Below are 22,564 nucleotides of genomic sequence, written 5' to 3'. Positions count from 1 at the left end.
AGTCTTTGATTTGTTCTGTCTGTCTCCAGGTTTTATACCAGTGTGCAGTCTAGGTGTGTGTCAGGTGGGGAGGATGAACTTTGGTAAAGACGTTAGCACTCTAAAGTACTTCACCATCTGCGGCCTGCAGGAAGGATACGAACCATTCGCTGTCAACATGAACCGGGATGTCACTATGTGGCTCAGCAAAAGGCTACCTCAGTTTGTACCTGTCCCCACCAACCACCAACACATAGAGGTAAGGGGAGTGACATATACTTCCACTCAGGACCAAGTAGCTACTAGTACCTGGTAGAATCTGCATTTACTGTAGATTTTTGGTAGAGCTTTTAATTAACATTAACTCTTCAAACAATAAATAAATTATTGTAACATGCTAAACTGACAGTACAGGAGATGTATTTATCATTATACAACACAAGGTTTTAAAATGACACAAAGAGCAACTTTTAATCTTTTCAGTCATTAGATTGCACTGACCAAATTTAAAGTCGATCCAAACAATTACCTAGGAGTTTGTTAAAATACAACATGTGCAAATCGTCAGAAAAAGACCATCTTTGACAAATAGTCACAAGAATCATAGCATAGCATAGCATCATCATCAATGTCTCAAGGGTCTTCTGGCCAGATTTGATCTGAATCCGATCATCCTGCTAGAAGTAGTACTATCTGAATATTGGCATGTAGGTTCAGGGAGGGCAGGACTCTTATCAAACATGAAGTTTCGTTTGTGATTGGACAAAGTACAGTAAAGTTATGAGAACTTCCTGTTTAATGGCATTTTGTCAAAAGTGGAAGCCATGCCAGGTGCGAGCCGTTCAACGTACATTCACAAATAGCACAACTTTTAAACGTGATGGTCTTTCACTGAAATTTGAAGTCGATCCAATAAATTACCTAAGAAGAGTTTGTTCAAATACAAAAATGACCACGAAATTCAAAATGGCCGACTTCCTTTTGGGTTTAGGGTATGGGTCCAAGAGGCTTTTTTTCTTGGCTGATAATGATACACGTGCGTACCAATTTTTATATATGTCGGTAGTACATGTCTAGGGGTCTCATTCTGGGGGGCGTGGCTAAGCCCTAATAAAATAATATATACAGTTATAAATATACACTGATCAGCCATAACATTATGAAGTGAATAACACTGATTATCTTGTTATCGTTGCACCTGTCAGTGGGTGGGATATATTAGGCAGCAAGTGAAAATGTTGATGTGTTAGAAGCAGAAAAAATGTGCAGCGTAAGGTTTTGAGCGACTTTGACAAGGGACAAATTGTAATGGTTAGATGTTCAGAGCATCTCCAAAACTGCAGCTCTTGTTGGGTGTTCCCGGTCTGCAGTGGACAGTACCTATCAAAAGTGGTCCAAGGAAAGAAAAGCGATGAAGTGGGGACAAGGTAATGGGTGGCGGTCAAAGTATCAGAACACACAGTGCATTGCAGTTTGTTGCGTATGGGTCTGCGTAGCCACAGACCTGACAGGGTGCCCAGGTGGTCATACGTTGTGGCTGATCGTTGTACATATACATCCCTATATACACCCATGGGGAATGTAAACAGCAGGTAACAAATATAGTTCCATTTTCACATAAAAAGTATCCATCCACTTTACACTATACACTGCGTTTGAGCACCCAGCATCATTGACGGGGGAGGGGAGGGGAGGGGATAAAGAAAGAAAGACAACTACTACTGCTATTACTACTCAGCCTTAAGTCTAAGCTGGGCCAGCGTGGCTCTTCTCCGGCTCTCCTCCTCTCCTCCTGGGGTGACAACACCCACTGTGGTGGGCTGGTCTGGCCTATCTAGCTGGGTGGATCGTCTCAAGATCTGCTGCTCTTTAATCCAAACCTCACACTCCTTTGTCCAATCACAGTACACTATTTCTGTGATAGGTGATCCATGTTTCAGCGATAAAGTGGAAAACAGAGTTTGAAGGAGTTAGCCTTGTTTTGAAAAGTTTTGGCTTAGCCTTTTAAACTCAAATACAATCAAAAATAATTCAGTGATGTGCAGTGGAGATTCTAAAAAAATAAAAAAATAACTGATTAAAACAAAAATGTAGCAAGTTCGAAAGACCTACCAGTCAGTGCATCTGCATGTGCAACCTTTGGCATGGCATTAAAAGGACAATAACTTTAAATACGAAAGTAATGGTTTTTGATTTTCCTCCTTTTTCAGGTGACAAGGATAGATGGGACAGTGGAGTCATGTCCATGCCTAAGGGTCACCCAGAGGTCATTTGGCTCACAGAACAGTTATACTGACATTACCTTCTACAGACTGAGCATGCCCATAGAGTGTGCAGAATCCTTCTCAAGATCCCTACTTAATGAAAGCCTCTTCTCCCCAAAGAGGGTAACAGCACCACAACCATGACGTGTGCTTAACACATATACACATATGACGGACTGATACTAAGTGTGTAACACACACTCAGATACAATCCATCTGTTATGTTGCAGTCTCCCCTACTACTGCAGTGGAATTAATTGTATATTTTGCTGCTGTAAATTATACTGTACATCTCCATTCATTTCAGCTGTTTAATATTGTTAATAGAACTATTAAGGAAAGCTCACCACATTAACATTTACTGCTCACATTTACCTGCAAGTGTAAACCTTATATGATTGGGAATATGCGTGGTGTGTTCACTGTCTGTTTCTGCAGGAGCTGGAGGACTTTGAAACTGTGTCCGACTTTGAAGTGCTAATGAAGTCTTCTCATGGTCACAATGGTCCTAATGGACCTGAGAGGGATGAATTCAACAACCACAAAGACTATAACCAGGAGAAGCCCTCAAAGCTCAAGCAACGGTAAACCCTCCATTTCCTCATATCGGCAGTGAAGATTCAACACTTAATTTTTTACCTTTCTGTTATTGTGTTTGACCACTATTTTTAAACTTGAACCCCATACCCTAAATAAACCCTAAACCATCCATCTTATTTACCAGGTTCATGTTAAAGAGAAACAAGCCAGACAACAGCTGTCCATCATCTGCTCGTCTGTCAGAGGAGGTGATGGCTGATGACAGAGATGAATACGAATTCCTCATGCAGGCCTCTACTGTAAGACAATACAAAGTAAAATTCACAAAACACTTAAACATACAACATACGTATATGTTACTAATGACGTATGATGAGTAGCTCCCTACTCATAAATAAGGCTAAAGATGTACGAAATGATTCTAAAATGAATACATTATTGATATCATATGTACAGAAAAGTGTTATAGTTCAGTCATTAAATCTGTTACATGCAAAATTTGTATGTATTTGCTTTGTAGCAAATAATGTTTATCCCTTGCACCTGATAGAAGTGTTTACCCAAGTGTTCTTAATTCTATGTATTGATTTACTGTTTCATAATATGCATGTTGTAAAGTTGTAAAGTTTGGGAAAGCAACTGTGATCAAGTGCACTGCAGCTGAGTTTATTGCATCTCTTTCTGTGCAGCACTACTACGCGGTGCGGATCTTTCCTGGTCAGGAACCCAGCAGTGTTTGGGTGGGCTGGGTAACCTCTGACTTCCATCAGTTTGACCCAGGCTTCGACCTGCACAATGTCCGAACAGTCACTGTTACCCTGGGAGACGAGAAGGGCAAAGTTCATGAGAGGTTAGTCTAGTTGCAACCAACCCGTATCTTAGGGTAAATTCTTTATTGTATCATTTGTTTGTTGGGCAGGTATGTGTCAACAATGCGGCAGGTTGTCATTTTTGCTTGCGACTATAATTACATAATGTATACAGTATGATTTAAGTAACATGCTCTTTCTGTCTGTTCTCCAGTATAAAATGTACACTGCAAAAACAGCTCCAAAACAAGCAAAATATTCTGAAATATAATAATATTTTCTTGTATTGAGCAAATAAATCTGGCAATGGGGTAAACATATTTAGCATAGCTAGAGGTCTTAAAACTAGCATAAAAAACTAGCCACTTTTAGATTAGATGTATATACTTTCATTTATAGTTTTATATTCTATTCTATTTTGTATTTTGTAATAAAATTCTTTGTTCTCTGTTTTGCAATACTTTGCCCTATTGCTGCTGTGTCAACCTGAATTTCTCCTAAGGGGGATAAATAAAGGAATCTCTTATCTCTTAGATTAGATTAGATTCAACTTTATTGTCATTGTACAAGTACTAAAACAATGAAATGCCGTTAAGCATCTAACCTCACAAGTGCAAAAGCAGTAAAGTGCAGAGTAATGTGCATATGTACAGGGATATATAAAAAAATATATAACATTATAGATATATATATGAATGTACTAGCAGAGATATATACAGCTATTATGTTAAGATATTTACAGTTTAAACAGATTGGTAGTAAATTATATAGTGCGGATGTAAGTACAAGATTGGAGAGGGGGTCAGTGGTTGGGAATATGGGAAGAAAAACAGTTCAGTCCATGGAGGGTGGGGTGGAGTGTAAATTCAGGGGGAAGGGGGAGCTCCTCGATGCAGAGTTTAGCAGGAGACCCCCCTTCCCCCTGAACTCCCACTCCACCCCACTTAAAGCCTGTAATCGGCCTTAAAACTAGACAAAAATTTGAGCAAGTCACACTACTGTATATACAATATATACAACACATACAGCATGTACTGTACATATTATGCAGTATGCACAGCATACGTAGATGTATTTGAATGATTGTTTTTATGGTTTTAAAAAAGAAACTAAATTTAACAATTGGAAAATAAATAATAAATAGTTTACAGGTACAGTAGATGTTTGAGTCATGATGAGCCGATGATTGTTGTTATCTGCGAACTTCAGGAATATGACACCTCTTTTGAGGTGCAGTCATTTGTTTAGAGGGAGAAGAGCAGTGGGGAGAGCACACTGTAGGTAGCTGTATGATATTTGAGCAGGGAGAGGTGTGAATGTGGTCTTTTCAAATCTACAGTAAAACCAATCAGTAAAACACATTCAGGTCGTCAGCCAGTTGATGGTTCACCACATTGTGGGGGGATGGTCTCTTGTAGTTGGTAATGTTCTGCAGGCCTGTCCACACTGACGGGAACAGAGCAGTAGGCATCCTTTATTGTGGTGTAGTGGTCCAGTCTGTTAGTATCCCTGGTGGGACACTTAATATGCTGTCTATATTTTAGAAGTTCATGTCTGAGGTTTGCTCTTAAAGTTCCCAGGAACAATAAGCAGGGAGTCTGGATGTTTTTTTCTCCACATTTGTTATCTGGTCAGCCAGTGAAGTAACGCCTCATTACACTGGCCTGAGGTGGAAATAACTACTGCGGTAAATAAACTGGTTTGCAGTTTATGCATAAGGTCTACATGAGTTGCTGAACACTGTGACATCTGTACACCAACCTTCGTTAATGTAAAAGCAGATTCCGCCTGCCCTCATCTTCCCAGAGAGCTCCGTTACACGGCCCGCAGGTGGAGTGTGGTGTCTGGGATGTGATGTGATAATGATGTTTCAGTGAAGCACTGGGCGGCAGATCTGTGAAAGTATCCATATTTGTTTTGTTGAGGAGCAGCAGTTCATCCATCTTGTTGGATGGATATTCAGCAGGTGTAATGACAGAAGCACAGTACGAAACCCCCGCTGTCTCAGTTTAATAAGCGCTCCAACTCGCTTCCCTCTGTGTCTCCAGCAAATCCCATAGAGAGCTGCTGCTCCTCCAAATAACAACTCACTTGTACCTTAATCTAAGATGAATAATTCGCAAAGAAAAATTATTTAATCGAAGACACCGGAAACATTTTTATTTTTAGTGTTTTTTATTAAACAAATTTAAAACTAAACATCTGCTTCATTTACAACACTGGAACAAGACCACTTTCTCTTAAACTGAGAAGTTGTGCAAGTGGTCTTATGTTAAAATAATCTTATCCTCTGCTGGGATATTCTGCAAACCATTGTTCTAACTTGTTACTGGTTATATCTAACTCAATATTTTTAACGAGCGTGCTTGACAAGATTATTTTTCTTTTCACAAATTAGACAGCAAATAAGACTAATTTCCCAGAAACAAGGCTTTTTTCTTGAGATTCCTTTTTGTAGTGTAGTAACTGTTACGTGGTGTTTCTGTGTTCTCCAGTATAAAGCGAAGTAACTGTTACATGGTGTGGGCTGGAGAGAGCAGCAGTCCTGGTCAGGGGAGGAACAACAACGGCTTAGAAATTGGCTGTCTGGTTGACACAACAAATGGACTGCTGACCTTCACAGCCAACGGCAAAGAACTCAGCACATACTACCAGGTAAATATTTGATATAGTGTTACAGGTTCCTGAATAGTAATTTTCCTGTTTCTGTCTTCTTGTCCTTTTCTGACTGTTTTTGTCATTGTACAGATGGTAGGACAACATATATGCTGACATTTGCTCCGTAATCATATCTTTGAGAGAAATTAAAAAAACAAAAAGGGAGAAATTTATATTTTATATTCTTTGGTTTCAAATGCTTTCAAATAGAATGCTGCTGGCTCCGTCAGAGAAATTCTATTCTGTAGCCAATAAAATAATCAATTAATAAATCAGTAACATCACACTCATTGATAGTCAGACAGCAGACTTTGAACAACCCACATTAGCTTTCCAGCCTTGCCCTGCACCTTGTATTGCTGAACACGACAAATATCCAACTTTGTACTCCTTACAGTTTAAAAAATAGACTTTTTTCTGCATCATTGCATGCTTTCCCAACATCAGGACCAGTACCATTTAATGTCAGTTTGCAGGGTAGATCGCTATTACACATAGTACCTCGGGGTGCCTGATTGATCATGACATGTGCAGCTAATTGTGCTCTTTATTCTTCAAACCTACTGCTAAAAAAAAATAAAACTGTTTGAATTCTCTAAATTCTGCTGTGCATCGGTGTGTAAATGTGAATTAATGAGTATGTTTCTGTTCGATGGACTTTTTCATCACTATATGAATGTGTGTGAATGGGTGATTGTGGCACATAGTGTAAAAGTGCTTTGAGTGGTCGGTCCATTTACCATTTACCATGTACAATATGATCAGCATTAAGTATAAACAATATCGGTAATATGTCATCAACATCCACATCACCTAATTACATAGCATAGTAAAGTGCAGTCGGGTTCTCTCAGCCCCGCTCTTAGGTTGTCTTTTACTAAGTCCTTATGAATGTTCCTTCACATCTTTCCTTGACCTCATGACGTTTTCCATCTAGGTCAAGAAAAACGTTTAGTAAAGGATGTAGGGCGGCTGTGGCTCAGAGGCAGAGCGGGTCGCTCCTTAATCGGAAGGTTGTGGGTTCGATCCCCGGCTCCTGGTGCCACGCGTCGAAGTATCCTTGCGCAAGATACTAAACCCCAAGTTGCTCCCGATGCCGTGTGTAGTTTCTGTTCGATGGACTTTGCCATCACTGAGTGAATGTGTGTGAAAGGGTGAATGTGGCACATAGTGTAAAAGTGCTTTGAGTGGTCGGAAGACTAGAAAGGCGCTATACAAGTATAGGTCCATTTACCATTTATGTAGGACCTACTTCTTTGGCAATTTGACAGGAGCCCCTGTCTGTTCTTGGCTTTTACTTTACATTCACCAGAGCAAGTTTGTTTACATAGTCTCTGTGTCCCAGCTGTTCAGCTTCAAATTACTAGCCCACTCAGAGGTTCAGAGCCTAAATGAGCATTTCAGAAAAATTTTTTTCTCCTTTTAATAAAAAGGAAAACCATGAATACATGTGAAAAGCATTTAAACTTGATTTTTAACTAGAAAAACTTTTATTTGACTGTTTTTAGCTAGAAATTAGTAACTAGCTAAGCACTCTCTCCTCTCCACAGGTGGAGCCTAGTACAAAGCTTTTCCCAGCAGTGTTTGCCAAGGCCACCAGCCCCAATGTCTTCCAGTTCGAACTGGGGCGTATTAAGGTGAAAAAATGACTCAAATGTTAAACTACTTAAGATAAGATAAGACAAGACTGGGGAAATTCACTTGTTACAACAGCTTAAGAAACAACACAACAGATAAGAAAATACACATTATATTAAATGAGAATAGAAAAATACAATCACATATGATTTCTTACATGCACATTATTAATATTATACCTGTACTGTATAGTCATAGGCCAATTTTATAGTCTGTATTTCCTTTAAACTATACTGTTGTATATATTTTATTCTGTGTGTATATATACAGTGATCAGCCATAACATTATGATCACCTGGGCACCCTGGTGGTACTGACCACTTCTAACACATCAACTTGAGGACAAAATGTTCATTTGCTGCCTAATATATCCCACCCACTGACAGGTGCCATGATAACCAGATAATCAGTGTTATTCACTTCAGTGCTCATAATGTTATGGCTGATCGGTGTGTGTGTATATATATATATATATATATATATATATATATATATAGAAACCTGTATATGTATTGTGTACATGTAACTCTATTTTTTTCTATATATTATTATATATTATATTTTTATCTTATCTTAATTTAAAGGAATAAAGCTATACTTGATTAGTTTGTCAATAGTTTTAATGATGTTTTATTACACCTTTTGGTAGAAGAGGAAGCTTGAAATCAACAGAGTTGACAGAGTTTAAATTACCTGTCCGCATTGAGCAAAACACTCAAAAACAGACCACTTAGGCTAACTGTTTGGTCCTCAGTAAAATGATTACCCCAGTGTTTGTAATATCAGGTTGAGATGAAATGATGTCTTATACATAATCAGACTACAACCAACACATGGTTTACAGAAAGAAATGTGTCCACAGTATCATCTTTGGTCTGTCCGGCTTTGTCTTATGTGACGTTGTATCATGGTCACCATGTTTGTTTCCTGTCAGAATATAATGCCTCTGTCAGCTGGTCTGTTTAAAAGTGAGAGGAAGAACCCAGTTCCACAGTGTCCTCCACGGCTACATGTCCAGTTCCTCACTCCTGTATTATGGAGTCGTGTTCCCAACCACTTCCTCAAGGTAAAAACTCCTTTTTGGGGGCTTCTTTTGTTGCTTTGTTTTGGTGGACAACAGACAAAACTAGGCAGAGCTTACTGACAAAATGTTAAAATCAAAAAGTGTGTATTGTATAGAATAAAGGGATGTAAAGGCTGAGTGTCCTGAAAAGAAGATACTGTAAAAAGTAAAACATTCTTTCTTAAATTCATCTTACTTGTTTTTTCAGGTGTCAGCATCCAGAGTGAATGACAGACATGGCTGGTTGGTCCAGTGTAACGAACCTCTCCAGTTTATGTCTCTGCACATACCTGAGGAGAACAGGTGGAATAACCACAGTTACTCACACACACTTCTCCATCCACCCGCTCTCTCATTTCTCACGCAGTATCTCTCTGTGTGTTGTCTAGGTCGGTGGATATCCTTGAGCTGTCCGAGCAGAGGGACTTATTAAAGTTTCACTACCATACACTCAGACTTTACTCTGCAATCTGTGCTCTGGGAAACAACCGGGTGGCACATGCCCTGTGCTCCCACGTAGACGAGTCACAGCTCCTGCAGGCTATAGAGAATAAGTACATGCCAGGTAACACACACACACACAGTACACAGTACAAAGAGAATAACTTCATGAAAATAAGAAATGTTGTGTTTTCAGCCTTTGATGTTTTTTTTTACACACAGGCGAGTGGTATTCAGTTGGTGGCAATCTTCAACTTCCCTACAAAGTATTGTGATACAGTACAACTTTTACTGGGTTCTTTCTGGTTGGCTGAGCCCCACAAGAATATAGTCACTTATTTTTTATTATGCTGTTTGAAGAAATACTGTCTTATTGTAAGCATTTTTTTGCTAATTAATCTTGGGTCAAGGTGTAAATTCTGAAATTCAGCTCAATAAAGTGATAAAAATACTTTTTTTCAGAAAGTCTATCTTTCATTGTGTGTAATAAGCACAACTTGTACTTGAACAAAATGTAAGTCTGTCAAGTTAAATATTTATCAATTGTGGTTTTCATTTTACGCTTAGAATACAGGTACTCAAATAAAAATGGCTAAAAATAAATACACTTTTTTAACAAACAGAGTGAAACTTCTGACACATTGGCTCTCCTTAAACTATAAGTTGATGTCAGGGAATGGTTACTGTATATATAGACCAGTATAAAGAATAAATACATGCAATTGGTACTATGAGGTAATGGAAGTAGTCTGTTCATTAATAAGAATATAAATGGTATGTTTAAGGGATACTGTTTTAGTTGAATGTATATAACTATCACTCTCACCCACAGGTTTGCTTCGTGCAGGCTACTATGACCTCCTCATTGACATACACCTGAGAAGCTATGCCACAGCTCGCCTCATGATGAACAATGAGTACATCGTTCCCATGACAAACGAAACCAAGAGCATCACCCTGTTTCCAGATGAGAAGAAGAAGCATGGCCTGCCAGGCATTGGCCTCAGCACCTCCCTGAGACCCAGAATGCATTTCTCATCCCCGAGTTTTGTCTGTGGGAGTGGACAATCGTATCGTAACAGCAACAATGGCTCAGGTTCAGGAGACTGTTTCCAGTACAGCCCTGAATTCCCCTTGGATATACTGAAAATTAAAACCATCGAGATGCTTACAGAGGCAGTGCGGGAGGGAAGCTTGCATGTGCGGGACCCAGTAGGAGGCAGCACTGAGTTTCTCTTTGTCCCACTCATCAAGCTGTTCTACACCATGCTCATTATGGGAGTTTTCCAAAATGGAGATCTGAAGAACATCCTCAGACTGATTGAACCGTCTGTGTTCTCCGAAAGACGAGAGGGGCAGGAGGACATGCAAATAGAGCTGGAGGTGGTGAAGGAGTTGGAGACTGAAGGAAAAGGAGAGGATGGAGGGAGAAATATGCCTAAAGAAGGACTGTTGCAGATGAAGCTACCGGAGCCTGTAAAACTCCAGGTGAAAACTCAGTACAACCCCTCAGTTTGTTGTACTATATCAGATCAGCGTATTAACAGACCTAGTGCTTTTTTGAATAATATTCAATGTAACAGTGAGTCATTGTTTTTGCTGTCACTACTTGTCTATATGTTAGACAGTTGACTGTGGTTCAATATAAGCAGTAGAAAACATCAAATAACAGTTAAAAATCATTGGATTTTAATAGTTTTAAGTCTGAATTTTAGGGAGAAGGGACCCAATTACCAATTTTGAGAATCAGAAAAGTAATATAACTAGTAGTGTAACTAATTACTGTTGACAGGGAGTGTTAAGTTGAGTAATAATATTACTTTTAAAAAGAGTAATGAGTAATAAATTAGTTAAAAAGCAACAAACACCACGACAAAACAGCACAGTGCATAGACAACAGAGGAGTCTTATGGCCAGAATCTTTGCTAGATGAGCCCCTGAAGACAAAAATACAGCATGGCCTCAACAAGTTCAACCCAACAAGAAACCAGGATAAAAGACACTGATTTAGTATCAGAACAGCAGAGGAACGACGCTGACTGAATGTGGCACATACACACAACTTCATGAATGACAAAACAAGCTCTTTATATCAGAGGTGAACCATACAGCAGAGAGAAGCGGTTTATATTAGCTGGAAATAAGCTGTTAACAGTACAAAAGATGTAAAGAACAAATATGCATTTATATATATATAAACATGTATATTATAATTATTATTATAATTTTGAAAAAAATATGAAAAATATTAAAACAATTCTGGCTAAATCAAACGCTTCCTCCTCACTTGAAATAAACACATTGGGGAAAAATCAGCTAGATGTAAACGCATGTAAGCATTCTCTTAATGCTATAATATGTCCCGAGAGAAGAGCAGTGGAACACTTGGTATGATGAAACATACATATTTTAAAACCCATCAGAACCAGAAAATAAAGATAGTATGTCTAAGAAAAAAAACACAATTAAAAGCACAATTTAAGCAAGCTGCTGGCAAGAGCACAAACACAAAAATGTTCAGAATTTTGATTTTCTTAGCCTTCAAGTTTTAGCAATGTTTAAGCAGTACCTTAAGTAAAGACAATGACAGGATGTACTGTAACCTACAAACATATATTACATATTTTTTTCATCATAATATTTAGTTAACTCGACATTCTATGTGTGTGTGTGTGTGTGTGTGTGTGTGTGTGTGTGTGTGTGTGTGTGTGTGTGTGTAGATGTGCCATGTGCTACAGTACCTGTGTGACTGCCAGGTGCGTCATCGTATCGAGGCAGTGGTAGCATTCTCTGATGACTTTGTGGCTTGTCTCCAAGAGAACCAGCGATTCCGCTACAATGAGGTGATGCTAGCCCTTAACATGTCTGCTGCCCTCACTGCCAAGAAGACCAAAGAGTTCCGATCTCCTCCACAGGAACAGGTAGGAACACCACTGAAGAAGAGGGAGGGTGGGCTGCAGGACAAAACCGTACAGAAGAATAGGTTATACTACTAAGAGAAGGGCATAAAGTAGAATTTGAAGTGTATTTGAAATTCAGTCAAGAAACTGAGCGAACATATACAAATATAATTATATACAAAATTCTCTTGCCACTGGATATTGCAGTAGATACAGCCACGGGAAGTAGGGGATTGTAGTTGAACCCCCTACCTCGAGAGGCTGCACCCCCATCCCCAAGTGCCTGAAGTATGAAATATTTTGATGCTTAATTTTTATTTAATTTAATTAAATTTTTTCTTGTTACTCACCACCCCTTTTGGTCCCTGCGACCAGTGATGAATATTTGTATATTCCCTTTAAAAAATTATTTGCTATGCCTGTTCATTAAAGGCACACTATGCAAGATTTTTACCTTAATATAACAGCTTCGAAGTCATTTTGATGGTAAACAAACTCGTAGTACAGCGAATCATCCCGATAGCAAAGCAGGAGAGGGAAGCCGCTGGCAGAACCAGCAATGCAAGTCTGAAAGGTGGCGTCCCGCCAAATCTCGAATCACAAAAGGCTTTACGACGCGATGTCACATACATCAGCGACATAAGAAGCAGCCTCAATGGAAGACACTAGCAGGCATTCACTCAGGCGTTACCTGGTCAGTAGACATCTTCGGAGTCTATCTTTGCCTGTTCGATGTCCGACGCTTCCATCCTACTGAACATGTACCGGTATACGGGGGTGGGGGGGATCAGGCTGTGAGTGCAGAGACGCAGAGCCGTATATAGAGACGATTGTAAAAGTACAAGTCGTTATTTTCTTTTTGCAACTTTTTGGCTGACCTGTCACAGTGCTGTGATTTACACTGATCAGCTATAACATTATGACTACCTGGGCACCCTGGTGGTTATAATGTTCCTCATATCAACAAACTGTGATGCAATGTGTGTTCTGACACCTTTCTATCAGAACTAGCATTCACTTTTTTTAGTAGTCTGAGCTACTGTAGCTCGTCTGGCCGCCCATGACCTTGTCTCTGGTTCATCGCTTTTCCTTCCTTGGACCACTTTTGATAGGTACTAAAACACTGCAGACCAGGATCACCCCACAATAGCTGCAGTTTTGAAGATGCTCTGATCCAGTGTCTAAAAACATAAAGGAAAGAATCCCTACAGAGATAGACATTTTGTTTAATCAGAGACAGCTGTATTATCACTTTTTTTTACCTTTTATATCATTGTATCATCATAGTAGTGGATAGAAGTGAACAGAAACAAAATAAAACTTACCAAAACCGTCTTTATTAGTTAGTTTTGCAACAGGTTTGACTCACCAACGCAGGTGGAACCCCCCTTCACTTCAAGTATCCCCACTCATACCTCGGCTACCCCCACCTCCACATGCCTCCCTGTGATACTATAAGACCTCCACAGGGCAGCCCAGCCCGCCACCTCCCACCAACAGATGGCATCTTCCAGCTCAGGGAGAACATCATTACCACTTCTCTCAACCCAGATCACAGCAACTGGCTGTAAAATAAACAAATAGCATCTTTCCACTAGACTGGTGGGAACTTGGTCTCAACATCCAACTCAAAAACCATGACCGAATTTATGTTGGATTTCTGTGATGTAATCCCAGTGGTTGCTTTTTTAAATATGTAATAAACACTTGTATTTAATGATTTGTACACCCGCATGTGTTTCTACAGATCAACATGCTGCTGAACTTTAAGGATGAGAAGCAGGAGTGTCCGTGTCCTGAATACATTCGAGAACAGCTGCTTGACTTCCATGAGGATCTGATGAGACACTGTGGTAAACTACCAGTCAGCTTCACCTGCAATAAAAATGTCAACCAAATGGATCAATAATATCTGTATTCTGTTTATTCATTAATTGCAAACATACAGTATGCACTGTATACTGATTTTTCCATTGTGTCAGGTATAGAGTTGGATGAGGAGAGAGGCATAGACGGTGACAGTGACTTCACCATCCGAGGTCGACTCATGTCATTGGTTGAAAAAGTGAATTACCTGAAGAAGAAGATGGCCAACCTGCCAAATGAGAAAAAAGACAGGAAACCCAGTGAGTCCTCTGACACACAGAGAGAAAGCAGTGTACATCTGACAATTTGTTACCCTAAATACATATTATGGTTCTGGATAAACACTCATACACAATTCAGATTCCTGATGGATGAATCTTTTTAATTTGAATGACTCTGTGACCTTTCCTAGCATTACCTACAAGACACATTTTACATGTTAAGCCTTTTATTGTTATCTTACCAGTGTGTTCTACATTCAACATGAACTGAGAGTCGAGACACTTATTCTCAAAGGCTTCTCCTTGATCTGCTGTGGCTTGGATTTTACCTGATTTGTACATTGCGTTGGTCAAAAGCAACTGCCAAATTAATACATATAAATATAAAGTCAATGAATATCAGAAGAGTTCCCCAAGGGGTCAGGTTAACAAAATATATTCATATTCATAGGGCCTTTATTGGCATGGGAATCAGATGTTTACAGTTCCAAAGCAAGTGTGAAATAATAATGTAATAATGTACATAAACAGGAGAAATTTGATTTTGCTGTTAGAAGTATATATACAAATATACAAACGGAGTGTTAGGGCCAGACTAAGAGAGAAGATTTTTTGGGGGAAATCACGAGAATAAAGTCATAATATTAGGTCTACGAGAATAAAGTCATAACATTACGAGAATAAAGTCATAATATTGCGAGAATAAAGTCGTAATATTGCGAGAATGCCAAATTCTGTAAAATTTCTTAGTCGCTCCCCTGACAGTATATCTAATCTTTTCTTTTTTTTTTTATACAGTTCATTTACTTTTGTCCTACCGTTACCATTCACCCTGTTCTGGTGAGACCCTGAATCCATATAAGGGGAGGGGGGATTATAGCACCACGTATAGACACATACATACAACGCGACAAGGTGAGAGACAGACAACAGACAACAGAGGGAAATGATACAGGACGATATCAGAACTGACAAGACGTGACTGGACAAGACAATTGACAAACACAAGGGCATATTATTAATGATTGGGTAGAATGATCTGTGATTCACATTAGGTGGTCACGGTTAGGGTGTAGAAAGGGGTTGACAATCATGTTATGCATGAGTGTGGATAGTGTGTGCCTATGTGTATGTATAACGTGGTACTTGCAGGGGCAAAAACAAAAGGGAAAAGATAAAGAAAATAAATAAATAAATAAACTTTACATAACGGAAGAGGGAGGTATGCGTCTGGTAATATACACGGCTCCTTCTGTGTGCATTGTATTTTTCCATTGAAATGTGTTCTGAGATTTAATTTATCCAGTGATTGATGTGTGGCAAGATTTCTTTGATTTCCAGTTTAAGTCTAAGTTGTTGATATTGAAGGAATTGTTCTCTCCCAACCCCATATTTCTGTGTGAGTGTGTTAAATGACATGAAATGGTTGTTCTCAAATAGGTGGTGAAGATGTGTGATTCCTTTTTTTGCCCATGTGGCAAAATAAAAAGGTTTGTTCTGTATCATGAACACTGGGTTGTGCCAGAGTGGGGTGAACTTGTTTAATTCTAGTGATGATTTTGTGATTTGGTTCGTTTTACACCAGGCTGTCAGAGTTGAATGGATGGTAATGTGTTGGCAGAAGTTGGATTTCTTGATTGATTGTGAGAGAAAGGGGAGGTCTGCAATCGAGATATTTGTACATTGGTTTTGTTCCAATTCCAGCCATGGGTAATTGCGCTTGTGTATATTAATCCATTTAACTAGGTACTGTTATTGATTTGCCACGAAGTAGTGATGTAAGTTTGGTGCCTCAAGCCCCCCATGTGATTTTTTATTTTGTAGAGTTGTGAGTGATATTCTGGGTTTTTGGTTTTTCCAATAAAATTGTGTTGTTAATGAATTGAGAGTTTTGAACCATTTGTCTGTAGGAGTGATGGGGATCATAGAAAAAAGGTAGTTAATCTGGGGTAGGGTTTTCATTTTGACTGCAGCTATTCTTCCGATGAGTGAGTGGGAGTTTAGACCAGTGTTTGTATTCGTTTTCAATTTTCCTGAGGAGGGGAGTGTAGTTGAGGGTGAAAAGCTCTGACAGCCTGGGGGAAATCTGAATCCCTAGGTACTTAATGTTGCCTGTGTGAAGGTGGAGGGAAGTGTCCTGGGATCCAGAATCCCAAGCATCATCTGAGAGGGGTAGTAAAATTTACTTATTCCAGTTGAAAGTGTAATGTGAGACAAGGGAGAATCTGTTGATGATATTGAACGTTTCTTGAAGTGATACTTGTGGGTTCTGTAAATAAAGTAAAAGATCATCTGCATATAAACTGATTTTGTGTTGTACGTTGGCTACCTGAATTCCTTTGATTATGCTGTTTTGTCGTATTGCTGCTGCGAGAGGTTCAATGAAAATGACAAAGAGGGAAGGCGAGAGGGGGCATCCCTGTCTGGTGCCCTGATGCAGTGTGAAACTCTGTGATTCCGTTAGTGGTGATGGTGGCCCTGGATGATGTGTACAGTATTTTAATCCAGTGGATGAACGATTCTCCAAAACCAAATTTGTGAAGTGTATTGAATAAAAATTACCAATTTACCTTATCGAAAGCTTTTTCTGCATCAAGTGAAATGATAATGGTTTTCTGTTGTCTTTCTTGTGATATATTGAATAGGTTGAAAAGTCTGCAGACATTATCTGTGGCTTGTCTATTTTTTATGAAGCCTGTCTGATCTGGATGAATGAGTGTGGGAGTGACTGGTTGCTAGTGCTTTGGTGATAATTTTCAAGTCAGTATTAAAAAGTAAGATTTGAATTGTTGGGTTTTAACAGTAATGTCATGGCTGCTGTATTCATGTGTGTGGGTATGGTGGAGGAAGTTTTTATTTCTATAATTACTCTGTTGAATAGTGGTGATAATATGTCCCAAAAGTGTCGGTAGAATGCGGCTGGTAATCCATCTGGTCCGTGAGACTTGAGTGCTTTGGTAAGTTCATTAAGGCTAAGGGGTGTGTCTAGAATGTTGGTTTGTTCTGCAGTTAATTTTGGTAATGTCAGACTGTTTAAGAAGGTGTCGATTTCTGATTGGGTAGGTTGGTGAGTGGGGGAATAGAGGTTGCTGTAGAAATTCTGAAATATGTTATTTATATCCTGTGGGTTTTGATAATGTTTCCTGTGGAGTCCAAGATGGCTGGGATGATTGATTTCTCTTTCTTGTGTTGTAGATTTGCTAAATATTTACTGTTTGCTTTATTACTGTATTGAAAACCATTATATTTCAGTCGCTGAATTTGTGTTTTTTCCTGTATAATGTCATCAAGTTGTGTTCTGAGTTCCTTTAATTCCTTCTGTTTTGGTTCACTGGGATGGCGGGATATTTCATTTGTTAGGAGTTTGATTTTTTGTTCTAATGTATTTTCCAATTGTTGTTGCTGTTTTTTCCTGTATGAAGAGTATGATATGATTTTTCCTCTGATTACGGCCTTCCCAGTTTCCCACAGCAGTGAAGGTGAGCAGAAGGTCAACATGCTGATTTCACACCATCTAAAAGGGGTATCCGCTGGGGTCACCCCAAACAGTACAATAAGAGGAGACGGTCGCACTACTCTTCTAATATCTTAGTAAAGGTCCCAAATATAGATTGCCAAAATGTGTACAGCTTCGGGCATGTCCAAAACATGTGCAACAGAGTAGCTGGAGCCTGTCTGCATCGATCACATGTTGGATCTATGTTGGAATTGATCTTGCAAAATGGGGCCGTCCTAGCGGGAGCCTGTTGTAGTAGCTCTCGGTATTACTGTCGGTTTTTAGTGTTTTTAGTTGTTTTGTAGCTTGTTTTTTTTATCTTTATTTGTACATTGCTCTGTGCATCTTCGCACCACACTATGTGGAGATGCTTTTCTCAGTGGTTTGGGCACTTCTTACCACTCTTTATTGCACTTTGGTCTTTCCGGATGACTGGGAGCCATGCCTGCAACACCGCAGGCATTGTTTACACCCGCGACCAGCTGATTGTCCTGAGGCACCCAAGCCTCTTGGCCAGAGAGAGACCCACCATACCGGAGGAGCTTAAGAGGAGATGGCAATTTTATATTTTATTTGCCTCTTCTGTCTATATTCCTCCGTCTGGGAAAGCAGAAGCAGCGTGTGACGTCATCCACACTGTGACTGCAGCACTACATCCCTTAGTTATGCTGCTATAGGCCTAGACTATCGGGGGATTTCCCATGGTGCACTGAGCTCCTCCCTTCCTCTCTCTTTCTGCACTCATTCATGTTCCATTAATGCATGTTACTAACTTCACTTCTTCCCCGGAGTTCTTGTGCTTTCTTGTCTCGCAGGTTCTTATCGATCCTGGTGGAGCCTCCTGCCATGGTCCTGCTAGATTGCCATTGCCAATACTGTTGTTGCTGTGCACCTGTCTGTCTGTCTGTCTCTCACTCTCTCTCTCTCTCTGTCTCTCTCTCTCTGTCTCTCTCTCTCTCACCCCAACTGGTCGAGACAGACGACCACCCACCTAGAGCCAAAGGATCTGTCCTAGGTTTCTGCCTTTTAACAGGCAGTTTTTCCTTGCCCTTGTCGCCAAGTGCTTGCTCATGGTGGTACTGTTGGGTCTCTGTAATTAATGTTTTAAAGACTTCGGTCTAGACCTGCTCTATTTGAAAAGTGTCCTGAGATAACTTCTGTTATGAATTGGCGCTATACAAATAAAATTGAATTGAATTGAATTGAACTACAAACGAAACACCCTGGGGCCTTCATCATCATCACAGGGGACTTCAACCACGTTTCTCTCTCATCTACACTCTTTCATCTACACACCTTCTACCAGTAAGACCTTGGACCTGCTGTACACAAATGTTAAAGATGTGTACAGCTCCACTGCCCTGCCACCACTGGGCAGGTCAGACCACAACCTAGTCCAGCTCTCACCATCATACAAGCCTGTGGTTCAGCAGCACCCGGTCACAGTGAGGACAGTGAGGAAATGGTCCCCTGAGGCCATGGAAACACTGCGCGGAGCACTGGAGGCCACTGACTGGGATGCTCTGTATGAGCCACATGGGGAGGACATTGAGGCCTTACTGACCGTGTCTCTGAGTACATTGGGTTCTGCATAGACAACACCATCCCCACTAAAAAGGTCCGCTGTTACCCAAACAACAAACTGTGGGTAACTAGCGACCTGAAGACCCTTCTCAAAGAGAAGAAGAGGGCCTTTAGATCAGGGGACCAAGCAGAACTCAAACGGGTACAAAGAGTGCTCAAACGCAGCATCAGTGAGAGCAAGGACAACTAAAGGAGAAAACTGGAGGACAAACTGGAAAACAGCAACACCAGGGATGTGTCGAGTGGGATGAAAGAGATCACCGGCTTTCAGAGAAGAGGAGGGGGGGAAGCTGGGGGGAACGAACAACGAGCCAATGAGTTGAACCAGTTCTTCAATAGGTTCAACTCTAACTCCGGCAGCCCCCCTAATGCTCCGCTGAGCAACAACCCCAGGACACTCCCACAACCCCCCACCACCTCCTGCCCCACACCACCCTCATCATCCCCACCCCCCTGCTGACATTCGCCACTGACCCTTTCACACCACCCACCCCCAGGACATCCTCACATCTCCCGCCCCCTACCACCTCCTGTAGCAGAAACCTCTCTGCGTCACCCATGTCATTCCCACCCCCCAACCTTCTGCTGACACCCATCTCAGACCCTGCCACATACCCCATCCCCCAATCTGGACTTCACATCACATCCAGTCAGGTGAGGAGAGAGCTGGAGAGGCGCACAGAGGAAAGCTGCTGGACTGGACCGCATCAGCCCTCGAATGCTGAAGGCATGTTCCAGCCAGCTCTGTGGAGTTTTCCAGCACCTCTTCAACCTGAGCCTACACATTCAGAGAGTGCCAGTGCTCTGGAAAACATCCTGCCTGGTCCCAGTGCCCAAAAAAGGACGTCCTGTGACACTGGACGACTACAGGCCGTTTGCACTGACCTCTCACATCATGAAGGTCATGGAGAGACTGGTCTTGGCACACCTCAGACCATTAGTGTGTGCATCGCAAGACCCCCTGCAGTTCACATATCAACCTCATGTGGGGGTTGATGATGCCATGATCTACCTGCTGCAGAAGGCTTACTCCTCACTGGACAGACCAACACCTCAGTCCACGTCATGTTCTTTGATTTCTCCAGCGCCTTCAACACCATCCAGCCCAGACTGCTGAAGGCCAAACTGGAGAACATGCAGGTGGGTGCTCCCCTCGTCACATGGGTCGATGACTATCTGACGGGCAGACCGCAGTTTGTGAGATTAAAGAACTGTGTGTCTGACCATCTGATTAGTAACATCGGAGCCCCCCAGGGAACCGTACTGTTTCCCTTCCTTTTCACCACCTACACTGCAGACTTTAAGTACTGCACTGAGTCGTGTCATCTTCAGAAATTCTCTGATTACACGGCTATCGTGGGGTGTGTTGAGGGTGGGAGGGAGGCTGAGTACAGGGACCTGGTCGACCGCTTAACCCCCTGCAGCTGAACGTGGCAAAGACAAAGGAGATGGTGGTGGATTTTAAGAGGAACAAGCCCCTGCCCTCTCCTGTCAGCATCGGTGGGACAGATGTGGATTTGGTGTCGGCATACAAGTACTTGGGTGTCACAATGGACAATAAACTGGACTGGTCCACAAATTCAGAGGCCATCTACAAGAAGGGCCTGAGCCGGCTTTACTTCCTGAGGAGGCGCAGGTCCTTCAATGTCTGCAACAGGATGTTGCAGATGTATTATCAGTCTGTTGTGGCGAGCACCATCTTCTTTGCTGCGGTGTCCTGGGGTGCGGGCATCAAGGCGAAGGACGCCAACAGACTGAACAAACTCATTAAAAAGGCCGAGTCTGTTGGCTCTAAGCTTGTCACCCTGGAGGAGGTGGTGGAGGAGAGGATGCTGGCAAAACTGCTGGCAATCATAGACAATCCCTCTCATCTCCTCCACACAACACTGGACAAGCTAAAGAAGAGCAGCTTCAGCAACAGACTCATTCAACCCCGCTGCAAGAAGGAACGATACAGAAAATCATTCCTCCCAACTGCAATAAGACTCTACAGCTCATCTGCATCTGTCAGATCCACAATTACAGAACTGGACTAAATCTACCTGTGGAACATATACTTCATATCATATGTGATATGTGTTAATATAAACCATGTTGATATTATATATCATATTTATACAATATATTATTACTATATTAATAATAATTTTATTATTATTGTTATTATTATTATATATCATATCATATCTCCTGTGTGTGTATATATATACATATGTGTACATATTATATATACATATTATTATTGTTATTATTATGTTATATTATTGTTGTTGTTATTGTTATTATTATTATTATTATAATATACTGTTATTAACAATAACACTACCCTTCATATCATCAGTACTATTACCACCATCTTGCTATCTGCTAACCTGGCTGCTATGACGACACAATTTCCCTTCATGGATTAATAAAGTCTATCTATCTATCTATCTATCTATCTATCTATCTGTCTATCTGTCTATCTGTCTATCTATCTCTATCTATCTATCTATCTATCTCTCTCTCAAAGTTTAACTTTGGACCAATGCAGGTGGTGAACAATTTTAAATTGGACAACTGCATGTCTGAGACATATAGAGGAGGAAAAAATTATTTGGATTACTTTGTGCCAATTATCATCTGAAATTGAGCACCACTTCTGGGGTACCAGGTGGAGAAGGGCTATAGAGGATATTTAAAAGGCGTCTGATGTTAAAGAAGGAGTACCGATTCCTAATAAAACCTGTTTGGTTTGGTGATATGATGAATGGAAGAACCCCCTCCAAGCGATGTGCCAAAATTTTAGCAAGGATTTTATACATCCGTATTTAGTAAAGAAATTGGACGGTATGAGCTGCACTCAAGGGGGCTCTTATCTTTCTTAAGGAGTAAGGAGATAACTGCTTCACGCATAGTAGATGGTAGGGCCTTCGATAAGATTGACTCCTTGAAAACCAATAATAGCAAAGGGGAGAGTTGTCTTGAAAACTTTTTTATAAAAGGCTGTTGGATAACCATCCGCCAATTCTTTAAGTCGGGCAGTGGTTAATTTCCTCTGATTAGCATAATATGAGATGACCTGACCTCGTAAATACGCCTTCAATGACTCCCAAATAGTTAGAG

General features: G+C 40.7%; 2 protein-coding genes across 8 annotated transcripts in view; one reads left to right on the top strand and one right to left on the bottom strand.

Moving 5' to 3' along the window:
• The window catches only part of LOC127373071 (uncharacterized), a 395,753-nt gene that overhangs the window by 147,793 nt on the left and 225,396 nt on the right, over positions 1-22,564 (bottom strand). The gene's annotated exons all lie outside the window — the stretch shown is intronic.
• The window catches only part of ryr2a (ryanodine receptor 2a (cardiac)), a 324,810-nt gene that overhangs the window by 130,714 nt on the left and 171,532 nt on the right, over positions 1-22,564 (top strand). For 4 of the 6 annotated variants that reach the window (XM_051417109.1, XM_051417107.1, XM_051417106.1 and 1 more), the window contains 14 exons: positions 30-238; positions 2,190-2,366; positions 2,682-2,827; positions 2,968-3,082; positions 3,473-3,633; positions 6,088-6,247; positions 7,801-7,887; positions 8,823-8,954; positions 9,160-9,254; positions 9,341-9,516; positions 10,225-10,880; positions 12,113-12,313; positions 14,040-14,145; positions 14,275-14,418. In XM_051417109.1, the coding sequence (XP_051273069.1) occupies positions 30-238; positions 2,190-2,366; positions 2,682-2,827; positions 2,968-3,082; positions 3,473-3,633; positions 6,088-6,247; positions 7,801-7,887; positions 8,823-8,954; positions 9,160-9,254; positions 9,341-9,516; positions 10,225-10,880; positions 12,113-12,313; positions 14,040-14,145; positions 14,275-14,418 (2,565 nt within the window). The remainder of the gene's footprint in view (positions 1-29; positions 239-2,189; positions 2,367-2,681; positions 2,828-2,967; positions 3,083-3,472; positions 3,634-6,087; positions 6,248-7,800; positions 7,888-8,822; positions 8,955-9,159; positions 9,255-9,340; positions 9,517-10,224; positions 10,881-12,112; positions 12,314-14,039; positions 14,146-14,274; positions 14,419-22,564) is intronic. The other 2 variants (XM_051417108.1, XM_051417105.1) reach the window with 1 other exon arrangement.

The sequence above is a fragment of the Dicentrarchus labrax genome, unplaced genomic scaffold (genome assembly GCF_905237075.1).
Source record: "Dicentrarchus labrax unplaced genomic scaffold, dlabrax2021, whole genome shotgun sequence".
Classification (NCBI taxonomy): domain Eukaryota; kingdom Metazoa; phylum Chordata; class Actinopteri; family Moronidae; genus Dicentrarchus; species Dicentrarchus labrax.
This window is presented reverse-complemented; position numbering and strand designations above follow the sequence as displayed.